This window comes from Spea bombifrons, chromosome 8, assembly GCF_027358695.1.
Source record: "Spea bombifrons isolate aSpeBom1 chromosome 8, aSpeBom1.2.pri, whole genome shotgun sequence".
NCBI lineage: Eukaryota > Metazoa > Chordata > Amphibia > Anura > Pelobatidae > Spea > Spea bombifrons.
This window is the reverse complement of record NC_071094.1, coordinates 7,321,918-7,334,031: the sequence shown is the minus strand read 5'-3', so window position 1 is coordinate 7,334,031 and position 12,114 is coordinate 7,321,918. Positions and strand designations below refer to the sequence as shown.

The following is a 12,114-nucleotide window of genomic DNA, read 5'->3' as shown; positions in this document are numbered from 1 at the left end:
CCCCTTCAACTATGACTTTTAAATGAAGGGTTAATAAGGGGTTTCCTATGAGGCTTTATTATCCCACCAACACCACAAGAAACCCTAAACCACATCAGCTTTAAGATTGGGAACAACCTATCACATAGGCTCAATGATGATGTCATGTGAGGTCATATTTACAAAACAGAATCAGGTTACTATGATACGTGTCATCATTTAAATACATTATTCAGAAGGTGACATCCTTTTTGATGAAACATGTCTTACGCATGATTATGATTTCCCTACGCTGCGGGGGGGCTTGTGTGTAATGGAACAAAATGATGCGGCCGGAAACGTTCAAATGTCCGTGGAGGGTATCTCAGACGCAGTGATCCAATGTGAACAAAAAATAGAATGCGTCACCCCCAGATAGAAAATGTTCATCCGGTTTCAGGGGCATTTACTGATTTAAAACTTTTTTTCAATAAAAATAATAAAAAAAAAGCAGACTTTTTTGGTTTTGTGAGTACCCCGCGGTTCTGGGTGATAACGGGGTAAGGGGAATTTGTAAGCATTGCTGTCTCTTATATCATATTATAATATTTTGTCTTTGATTTTGGTTCTGCTCATAAACCTACATTTGGTTCTAGATTCTTCTTTGGTAAGAGAACTATACGCAGAACTACAGCTAACCATGTGATCTGTGCAACCAATCAACAGTGGAGATATAAACCACATCGGTTCCAATTTAGTTCCACAGTCTCTGTGAGTACTGCAGTTCTGAAGAGAGATCAGGTGACAATCAGTAACCAATCAAAATGGGCAGTATGTCTTTGCACGCCCCCGAGGATCCAGAGGTTGCGGAGAGAACAGATTGTAAAGGGACCTAAATTAATAAATGCATGGAGCGTCACGTGCCCCCCCCACATTGCAAGGAAGTTATTTAATTGAGGAAAGTAAGTAAGTAAGTAACATGGATTAACTATTTAATGCCCTAGTGTTTGCATCATATTCAGACTGGTAAATTGCCCCCAAGTAAATTTTCCTTTAAAAATAACTACAGAGGTGATGGGGGCCATGAAACAATACATACAAACCAGCATAAGACCCCTGCTTAATTCATCCCATACATAATCCTTGGTTCATATAATTCTTAGAGTAAAAAACTGTTACATTACACAGCATGTGATGGGGATATATAATAAAAATAATAATATAATATAATATATAATATATTTTTCAGGATAGGGGCTAATGAAAGCAATACGAAGTAATTTAATGACCTCATATTAATTTATATTTATTTAGTTACATTGTACCTTTAGGAGGATTTTTGTAATTTAATAACAATATTAAATATGTATATACTAAATATTAAATATGTATATACTAAATATTAAATATGTTATACTAAATATTAAATATGTATATACTAAATATTAAATATGTATATACAATATACATGTACGCCCCAGCCACGCCTCTTCTCCCCACCCCTAATTAAAGGGCAGCTTCAAATGTTGATCAATATGATTTAAATCAAGCGTTTGTACCCTGAAACAACGGGTATCAGCCCAAACTATTAGTTCCAAAAACATAACTAATGGTCTTAGTTCAATATATAATTATATTCCCCAATTGATGCGGGCCACATGGGCCTTAAACATATATTAGTTTGTGACATCTATTTTATAACAAAGTTCGTATTGTCAGGTGTTCTGTGCAAGCGTTTTCTCAATTTCATCCCTGAAGATATTCATGCTCATGAACTAAAAGGTGCTGAAATACGCACCTGATTTACTCACATGTTACATGCATGAGGCATGATAATATATGACATACGGCCCTTGGCATGACAGCAAATTAGAGCGCTGGTTGACATACATTCCAACACTGAGATTGGCCGAAGAGGGCAGTTTTGGTTTAGGGGGTGTGGTTAGAGGCACAGCTGGGGGCGGGGATTTACCAAGACTTTTAATGTGACTCTAAGACCTGCTTTTAAATATATATATTATTATTATTTATTGTTTTAGATAGCGCCATCAAATACTGTAGCGCTGTACATTGGGTAGACAGGACAGAACAAGTAGTATATAACATAACAATTTGACTTACAGAGACAACAGGTGAGGAGGGCCGTGATCAAAGAGCTTACAATCTATATGTAGCTATTTATGTAACTGAATGAGGTAGTAAGAAAAAGAATAATATATTTCACTGATAAAGAGCGATTCTGAAAACATTAGCGTCTGTTTATATTATATATATTATTGAAGCGCTTATTAATGGGAATTGTATTCACCAACAGCTGATCGGAATGGGAGCTGCAGCCTGACTATAGCGGGAGGACTACAGAAGTATGATAGGACTTGTAGTCAGACCCGATTGGCCCGCACAGGTGTGCCACGTGACCCCGAGCTGTGTATGTGTGTTTGGAGACTGTCTGGGCACATTGCCCTCACACCTTCCGCAGGACTGACTCATACCTGCCGAGCCGTCCTTCCCTGAGCTGCCGATGGAAGCATGCGCGAGTATGAAGGTGAAACGCAGCTCGCTTGTCAAAGAGATTTGTGAAGCTCCTTCCCTACTCGCTCCCCGCCTCGGCTGTCAGCCCTGCAGGCTGTTTTTTAAGTCTCCTCCTGTTGGTACATTTATCTTTTTGTCTTTTTTTCTTAAGGGTGTGGGGGGGGTTGTCAATTGTACGGAAACTCCAGCTCCAGCACAATAAATGAAATGTCTTCGGTGCCCCCCTGACAGCGCGTGTTCCACCCCGTGAGTTATCCCCCTTTGCCCAGCCTCACGGAATAGGAGGAGTGTGCGTGTGTGTGTGTGCGAGATGGTGGAGGAATGAATAGGAGAGAATATTTTGGCAGGACTAAGTGAATTGTTTAACCCACCTTCTTTCACACAACATAACCCCCCCTCCACCCCCCCGCCGCACATTCATCACCCGCCTCCAAACATTTAAGGTAAAATTTGGAAGGGGAGAGACACAAGTGCAAGGAGCTTCTCGTCTCGGAGGTATGGAGTCGGGTCTAAGCTGTGACCGGGTCTGTCTCCAGAAGACGACACGTCTGTCTTCCACCGATCCATCTCCTACCTCGTAAGCCGAGCCGAGTTCTGTCCGGTGAGCCCCGAATTCCTACCTGTATTAACCATTTAGTAGGGTGACAGCCCACCTTCGCTCCGGGACACAGCAAACAAGTGCCGTCTTTGCTTCGCTAGCCATTCATTCATCGCCCTTTCTTCCAGTGGGAACACGCAGCCGAGATAACTGGAGGGCCGGGGGGGGCGACGAGCTTCATCGAGGTTCTCAGAGGCTTTGAAGGATGCTTCAGGGGAGGGTAGCTGCGGGACACACCGCTTGCATTGTGCGGTGCTGTTCATGTAAAGAAGATTGGGTATCTTTATCTGTCCTCGCCCCCCTCCTGCTCCTTCTTACCCGATAGAAATCTTGGGTTCTTTTTTTTTTTTTTGCAGGTAGAATGAGAACACCACTTTGCAAGCAGGGTGTCCATTCCTGGTGTCATAAAGACTGACAACTCGGAGCGAAAATCCGCCGACCAAACACCATGAGGCTAAAAGTGAGTGTGCTGGACCTGTGCCACACCGTGCTCTGCGTTGGGTTAATGCTCTGCGGAGAAGGGTAAGATCCTGCCACTTAGTTATGCGGAAGCTGCCGTTCGCTGTTAACTTGATGTCTTCCATGAGATTAACCGAAAGGGAGACCACAAAACAAGGGGTGATGTTTGCGGGGCGTTCGCCATCCCCACCGGATCGCGGACTGCTCCCAAACAGCTCCTGTGTGTTTCCCATGGCTTACTTTATCATTAAGTATATGACCGTATTATTTATTATTATCATTATTATTATTTATTGTTTTATATAGCACCATCAAATTCCGTAGCGCTGCACAATGGGTAGACAGGACATAACAAGTAGTATGTAACATAACAATTTGGGGAAAGTTTTGCATGCTAGTGAACGTTAAAAGGAACGTGTTGGAAGAATTGTTTGGGACTTGACGGTGGTTGGCACTGGCACCACATTAAATTTGGTTGAGTTTTTGTGTAAACGGTGCCGTCCTTCATAATGCGCCTGTAAGATAATTTCGTCTCTAATGTAAATCTTTTGCTCGTGTCCGCTAGATGCTGGCTATAGTGGCGTTTCTAAAAGCAGAGTATTGTGTAGATAACAATCCGACCCTCGTGTTTGGTGGCAAAAGAGACAACCAGCGGACCTAAGGCGTGTCATATCAACTCGTTAGTGAGAGGGCTGTATGGATTGGAAATCATGAGCTGGGGTAAAATGAATGATAATAATATAAAATAATAATACTATAAAATAATACTCATAAAATAATAATAATAATAATATAAAATAATACTCATAAAATGATAATAATAATATAAAATAATAATAATATAAAATAATAATACTATAAAATAATACTCATAAAATAATAATAATAATATAAAATAATAATAATATAAAATAATACTCATAAAATAATAATAATAATAATAATAATAATAATAATAATATAATTGTAGCTTGGGTTTGAGGGTCCTGTTTAACTCTTTCCATGACTGCTGTTTGACTGGGTGAAGTCGTGGTGCTTGCGTTGCTGGGAATTGCTGCCTTTGCTACAGGTGACGTTCCTGTGACAAAGTACCATCTGCCGCCCCCCCCCCCCATTACCGTCCTGCAAGGAGCCAAACAAACACACCTGTTTCTAAAGTAACCATAATAGAGTCCAGCTCCCGGCTGCCAGCAACCTGTTCACTCATACCTTTCATTCCTGCTGGCGTGGTGTGTATGCGTGTGTGTGTGTATGTGTGTGTGTGTGTATGTGTGTGTGCGTGTGTGTGTGTGTGCAGTACAGAGCGGATTGTTCTCAAAGAATGTAATAGTCTGGCAGCTGTGGTTCTCTCCTCCTGGCACTGCTGGCAACCCCCCCACCATCCCTGCCCGTCATAACCCCCCCCCCCCCCGCAGTTTCCTATCCTTATGCAGGGAAATCCTCTAATAATTGCCACGGTATGATCTTCTAAGACCTACTGGAATCCACTCTCTTCGCACAGACCAGTTCATGCCATTTGAGGCTGCACTGAGGTGTCATTGTTCGTAAACGCTCAGCCCTGTCTTTGATGGCCCAGGGCTTCCAGTAGCGTGGTTTCATTGTCTGCGACGTAGACCGAGGACTGTCCTGCTGTGTGCTGTCTTTGGAATATAACTCCCATCTCCCCGGCGGTTCATAAAAAACAGCATTTTTAGTCCCAGGCTTTGTTCTTGTCAGTTGTAAAGTGATGATGTGTGAACGATGTCTCTAGCTCGGCACAGTCCGTTTCTGTTGAATTAGCTCACATAGCTGAGTTCTTTCCAAGATGTCTCTGACTGCGTACCCATGGTGTGAAACGCGTTAGGTGGTTATGGCGTCCCCCTCTTGTTCCCCTGTATTGGACCCTGTTGATAAAGCAATAAATGTTCTCCGTATGTGTAAAGTCCTCTGTGGCTTTGTATGGAGCCTGACTCCAAGTCCCAATTGGTTCTTTTAGACTAAACAACCATATCCACTCAGTACCCAAAGGCAACCGCACCGTTGTGTTATACCACATGCAGAGGTGGCCTGGCACTTTAAGGCCAGCGGCCACCTGATGATGTAAGTACAGCCGACTACTGGATATGCATGGCCACAAGCCACATTTTTACACTGACATAGCGTGTGGCCAGGCATATCCAGCCAGTGGCCGCACACCGCAGCACCTGATCTGCACCGCAGCACCGGATCTGCACCGAAGCACCGGATCTGCACCGCAGCACCTGATCTGCACCGCAGCACCGGATCTGCACCGCAGCACCTGATCTGCTCCGCAGCACCGGATCTGCACCGCAGCACCTGATCAGCTCCGCAGCACCGGATCTGCACCGCAGCACCTGATCTGCACCGCAGCACCTGATCTGCACCGCAGCACTGGATCTGCACCGCAGCACCTGATCTGCTGCTGGCCCGGTGTCCTAGAAAGCCAGTCCATGACTATAAGTTACCCTCAACTACACGGAAATACTTCTAAAGAAACTCATAGTCCTTTTCATGCGGAATACTTGGATTTTCCTGCAGGACGTGCTCCTTTAATAGAGGTTTGTGCTGCTATCTCTGCTTTTGGTTCATATTTCCTGCTCTACAGATATAAAGATGCGATATGCGAACACGTCCCAGACAAGTTGCGCCAGACCAGACAGAAATTCAAATCAATCTTAATTAAACAGGCAACTGCGTGGGAAGAGGGTGAGGTTAATTAATTTACTTCTTGTCCAGGAGAACGAAAAAAAACCCAACAAAATCCGGCAAGACTTGCAATGGTTCTTTTTTATCCCAAACTAAGAATACAGAGATGATGTCATACATATTGTTTTAACGTGTCACATTGTGATTATCGAGGGAGCCGGAAGGAAAGCGTCGGTTTTTATAATGCGGCCGTCGGCCCGCTTCGGTGTGAAAGCCATGCCAGGCTTGCCATTGATTGTCACTTGCATGTGCGAATGAATTATTTATGAGACGGGCTGAACAATAACAAAAAGGTTATAGAATTGGTTACAAAAGCAGTTTTTTCCCCCCGCAGCTCACACACTGGCGTCTTTGTCAATGTGTTAGTAAGAACGGGTGGATGTGCACCTTATTCACGTTACGACGCCCCACACAACGCCATCGTCTTTATCTGCGCCTTTTTAATTATTCATGAACCCGTATCAAGCTCATCTCCCTTTTACTCCTCTTCGTGAGGCTTCCCGGGCATAATCGACATCCATCCATGGGGAGGAAAAAAAGTTAACTGAGATGAGCAGTGGGTTGTGAGCATTTGAGAAGATGACGTGTCCGTTGGGTTCGATGAAGCGATCTATGAGTCATGTATTCATATCATTGTTGGTTGTTGTTGGTTGTAGTCATATTATGTTGAAACATTCATTATCATTTATCTTGACACCAAGGGTTGACTCACAAGGTGTTAATGACCTGTAATTTCCAAGATCAAAGGCTTTCCTGCTTCCAGCCTCCGAGGCAGATGTCCTCGTAGAAGGAGTCTTACATATTACGTTCATTTATATAGCGCCAGCAGATTCCGTAGCGCTGAAGATATTTAACAAATGCAATCATAGAAATTAATAATAATAATAATATTAACACACATTAAAATAGGAGATGACAGCGCTGGTCTCGTGAGCTTACACTCTATTTCCAATCCATTTAGCCATAAAAACACACTCAGCGGCACAAATTTTGCGAGATGTTCACGATATTATCTTATTGTTTGCTTCTGAAAATATATAAAGTGATTTTTACGGCCACATTTGGTTTTACAAAATGCCCCCCTCTTCCCTCCAAAAACAAACAGACAAAAAAAGGATACATTTCACAAATGTTTGGGTCAGAAACCTTCGTTCTGACTAATCTTAATTGCGTGTGATCGTTTGGTTCCGTTATGGAGTAGGAAATGATTTGTGTGTCCGTATTGGAATCTCAGTGATATAATTATATATATTTTCATTAAAAAATGATCTATACGTTGTAGTCAGATGTATGGAGGATTTTATTTGGATTTTCAAAACTATGGCCTTTTTAAAATAAAAATAAAAAATACATAGGAGATAAGTTAGATAAAAAGTTGTGCTTATTTTGAAAAGTGATCTCATTACCATAGCAACCATTGGAATGTTTCCGCTCATGGGTCCATTCTGTCGGTTGCCAAGGCGATACGGCATCAGAATCCCCCTTTTGTAGGTGACATCCATCACTTTTCAATGTAACTCTATTGAGGCAAAACCAGTGATGGTGAAAAGTGTAATTTAACGTGAATCTCTGATATTTTCCCCGACGGGCGCCCGTGAAAGTATACTTTTTTTGAGAAAGTGGTAGGTTAAGCGACCGAGGGTTACGCTGAAAAGAGTCCAACGGCTGAGCTCGAGTTGTCCTCTCGTTTTCCCAAACTCCTGTGAGCATCCCTTTTATTCCACGCTAAATAAATAAATAAAATGGTGACTTCAGTGTTAAGTGACAGAGAGCCGGATCCATTAGCGGAACACACAGGCGTTTTGTTCTGAGGGCCTCGCGGAGAAAAGGCTCCTTGTGTTATTCGGGTGGCTCGGTTACAGGCTGTGGATGGATCGATCGAGGATTTCATGACGGGTTATCTACCCCCCCCCCCCCCACTGCCCCCTGACTCTGCCCCGTTGGGCACACGAGATAATAAGGATTCAGGATTTAACCCATAAGCATCCTTCACGTTGTTACACAATTCCATGGGTTTTATTTCGGGGCAGATACGCTGTTTCCAGGACCCAACGTGCTTGGTTACCGACTGTCCTTTTCATGTAATGGCAGCCTCTGGTCATCTTTAAGGGCAATTTGGGTTCATATACAGCTGGTAGGCCCAAATCCAAACCTTTGTTCAAGTACCGCTCGTGGCATGGCATGTGTAGGGTTATTATAAGGATCAAGTAACATTTTGACCAACCTGCTGGATAAGTACCAGCCAGGTGGCAACCCTAGCTAACGGATGGGCTTATAGCGTTTTCCGACACAGAAAACATTTAATCTGGTCCAAAGTCTGAAGAGCGGTCTTATCACCATAGGAACCGATGTAATGTTCCTGCACTCCATTGTTGGTTTCATATTTATACCCCAATTTCTTTTTACACTTCTGTTAATTTGTAGCCAGGGTATTGTGTCCACCAGCCTCAAGGGTTGACTAGCCCACTCCAGAGAGACGCAGAAATACAGTTCTCAGGGATCTGACATTATTGCCTCTTCAAGAATGATGTATTGTCTTGTGGCCCACATCACTAGCCATCCTGCCAATAAAAATAGTGGCCACCTTGACCTGTTGACCTACTGTTAGAGGATCATGATATTATTAACCAGCATCAACACATCTAGGATGGACCACATTTTCTCATAATGTCTCATTTCTGTTTTTTCCCCCAGAGGAGTGTCGTCCGTGCTGGCCCTCGGAGCCAGTATAATCTGCAGAAAGATGCCTGGCTTGTCCCCACGCCAGCGAACCATCTGTGAAGCCCGTCCTGATGCCATGATAGCGATTGGCACAGGGGCACGATTGGGGATCGAAGAGTGTCGCTACCAGTTTCAGCACAGCCGATGGAACTGCAGCTCTTTGGGGGAACCAAGTCTCTTTGGACCGGAGCTAAAAGTAGGTACGTGTGATGTGCCCAGTCATATATAATAATTTATACACATCTGTAGCTGGGACTGTCATCCATGGGGCTGTTTGGATTCAGAACTCTTTCCACTCCCCCAAGTCCTACCCCGTCCCACATATGTCTCTCCAACAGTTTTTTGAGCCAGACCATAATATTACATTATATTCATTCACTTATGGAGCGTAACTAGAAAATGTACTTGGAGTGTGCTTAAGAGTCATGATATTGGCTGGGGTTGTAAATCAAATAATTGAATTCTGTACAGTATTTATCTTCCTGAGAACCGGTTGGCAGCCAAAAGCATTGATGTTGGACGGCTGGTATGTTTGGTATTTATTTTTCTGGCTCAGTAAATTATCATTCTGGAGCTCACGTTTAAAGATCTGCTTTGATGCAAAGTGGTAAAAAAAAAAAAAAAAAGGTGAAGTCCCCTTAGCAACTGTTGCAATTTTCCTGCTTGATCGCTTACCTATGTATCCCCTACCTAGCGTGACAACGACAAAGCTCATGCTTTAGAGCTGGAAGAATGTTCGTTATAGTAAGGAATGAGTATTTAACTTCAAAATAAAATGGAAGTAAAATTCACGCAAACTTTGACAGGTTCTAACATCTCGTTGATCTATACACCTGCAAGCAATTTGCGTAGCACATGGTATAGATCAAACAGTGTCTGCTTTAAAGCTTCACTATAAATACAATAAATGGTGTTGTTATTATACAGTCATTACAACCCATACCCTGCATTTCTGTTGGTTTAATTTCAGGTAGTAAGGAGACGGCTTTTTACTATGCCATCCTCTCAGCTGGCATTGCTCACGCCATCACCCATGCCTGCAGTCAGGGCAATTTGACATACTGTGGCTGCGACCGAGAGAAGCACAGCTACCATGATCCCGATAGAGGTTGGCGGTGGGGAGGGTGCTCTGCCGACGTGAAACATGGAATTCGTCTGTCTCGGGAGTTTGTGGACGCCCGTGAGGTGAAACGTAATGCCCGCACCCTGATGAATCTACACAACAACATGGTTGGGAGGAAGGTAGTGCCATTCTTCACATGTATGTACATTCCCAACAGCTGATCTGGTAATTTGGCAGCCTGGCAGCATTTTGGACAGAGATCAAATTAATCTTCCAGAGATACGGATCAGAAATACACATCTAATTAACTTGCTTGCACAGGTAGCTCATTCAGTCGCACAGTCCTGCTGACAGAAGTTGGCCTGGCTCCTTGCGCCCATTCCTTCCACATCCGACGCAGACAGCCCGTGTCTTGGTGTCTGTGGCCCCAGGACTAGCCTGGCTCTCTCTTACCACAGCTGACGAACCCGCCTGTGCTAATTAAATAGCCACCTGGCCACTTGTGTTGTAATTTTAAAAATCCTTAAATTGGGACCCACTGATCTAGATAAATAAAATACTCAGTTAGTTGTAAATATGATCAGCCTACGGAATGCCAAGAATACTTCATATAATAATATCTTATTAAGTAATAATATCTGAATTATAAATGAAATTTGATCTATACATTTCCCAACAATATGATTGATTTTCTTGATTATTGATTTTATATGCAGTTATATACTTTTAATAACATGTTTTCTTACCATATTTTCTATATATGTCTGGTAAGAAAATGTATTAAAGATAGTCTTTCAAATTTAACCCCTTAAGGACAATGGGCGGTCCCTAAACCCATTGAAAACAATGCATTTTGTCATTAAGGGGTTAAATACATCCAACACATTTAAAAGACTTCAATGACATAAAGAGATACAAAACAGTGATATATTGTACCACAGTTAATGAACCGGGTCCATTTTATCTCTGTTTTAGTCCCATTGCAGTCCATAAGGGTTTTGTTCTGCTCTCTTCACGTTTGTATCCATTTGTTGCATTATTACGTTTGGTTCTCAGTCTTTTTTCTCTCTTTATAGCTGTTGGAGAAGAGCGTCCAGCTGGAGTGTAAGTGTCATGGAGTTTCAGGATCCTGCACCATGAAAACATGCTGGGTGACACTACCCCACTTACGAGCTGTGGGTGACATGTTGAAGGAGAAGTACGAGCAGGCCGTGATGGTGGAAACCGTGAAGGGAAGACGCCAACTCTTGCCAACGTTCCTCAAGCTCACGAATCCCCAGAGCTATAACAAACCCGCAGAGACCGACCTGGTGTACGTCGAGAGGTCCCCAAACTTCTGCGAGAAAGACAATGCCACTGGCAGCATGGGGACCTACGGTCGTCTATGTAATCGCACATCAACTATGTCGGACAACTGTGAGATCTTATGCTGTGGTCGGGGATATAAGACCCTTCAGTATACCCACTCGTGGCAGTGTCACTGCAAATTCCACTGGTGCTGCAATGTAATCTGCAGTACATGCAGTGAAAGGACGCAGGCCTACATCTGCAACTGAAAAGGGGAGAGAGGGACACAGGAGGAGAATGAGATGAAGAAAGGTCTCACGGTGTGGAAGATGGGCCACGCCAAGCAAGAGAGCATCACAGGGTGAAGAGAAAGGGCTGGCAGTAAAAGAGAGAGAGGGGACAAAATGGAGAGACCACAAGGCTAGACGGAAAGGCAACAGATCCATGGACAAAGACGTATCCATGCATCCTACAGAAGAAAGGGGGTCGAAAAGCAAGAATGTACAGTGACCTTAATTTGGGTTTAGCCCTGTGAGAGATCAGAGAACACGAGTATCACGAGACAGACAGGGACACCGAATCCCTCTTAGGAAAACTAATTTTAAGCCTTCCTTTTTTTATTAATATTAATGGGTGCACATATTTTTGATCAAATAGAATTTATCAAGGTTTTTTATTATCTGTTTCATAACTTTGAACATCATGGAAGCAAGCGTGCTATTTCTTTGTAAAATTGTTTTGTTCTAAACGTTTACTAGCATAGAATTCTAGTCGCTTGTGGAGAGATTTA

General features: G+C 43.1%; 1 protein-coding gene across 5 annotated transcripts; it reads left to right on the top strand.

Moving 5' to 3' along the window:
- Window positions 1–2,355: 2,355 nt before the first annotated feature.
- LOC128503587 (protein Wnt-7b-like) lies at window positions 2,356–11,850 on the top strand. Of its 5 annotated transcripts, none has more exons than XM_053473709.1 (5): window positions 2,356–2,503; window positions 3,445–3,610; window positions 8,948–9,174; window positions 9,945–10,216; window positions 11,114–11,850. In XM_053473709.1, exons 2-5 carry the CDS (start codon window positions 3,537–3,539, stop codon window positions 11,591–11,593), a joined length of 1,053 nt encoding a protein of 350 aa, XP_053329684.1. In that variant the 5' UTR covers window positions 2,356–2,503; window positions 3,445–3,536; the 3' UTR covers window positions 11,594–11,850. The 5 variants fall into 5 exon arrangements, with proteins under 5 accessions (XP_053329684.1, XP_053329685.1, XP_053329683.1 ...); XM_053473710.1 differs by lacking the exon at window positions 2,356–2,503 and adding an exon at window positions 2,771–3,067 and having other exon boundaries at window positions 3,445–3,548; XM_053473708.1 differs by lacking the exon at window positions 2,356–2,503 and adding an exon at window positions 2,771–3,067.
- Window positions 11,851–12,114: the final 264 nt, after the last annotated feature.

Bases quoted from the DNA above. Each gene is read 5' to 3' on its own strand.
- LOC128503587 (XM_053473709.1), top strand. From the start codon at position 3,537: ATGAGGCTAAAAGTGAGTGTGCTGGACCTGTGCCACACCGTGCTCTGC. The intron at 3,611-8,947 runs GTAAGATCCTGC...TTTTTCCCCCAG, and splicing joins TTAATGCTCTGCGGAGAAGG to AGGAGTGTCGTCCGTGCTGG. The intron at 10,217-11,113 runs GTAGTGCCATTC...CTCTCTTTATAG, and splicing joins ACAACATGGTTGGGAGGAAG to CTGTTGGAGAAGAGCGTCCA.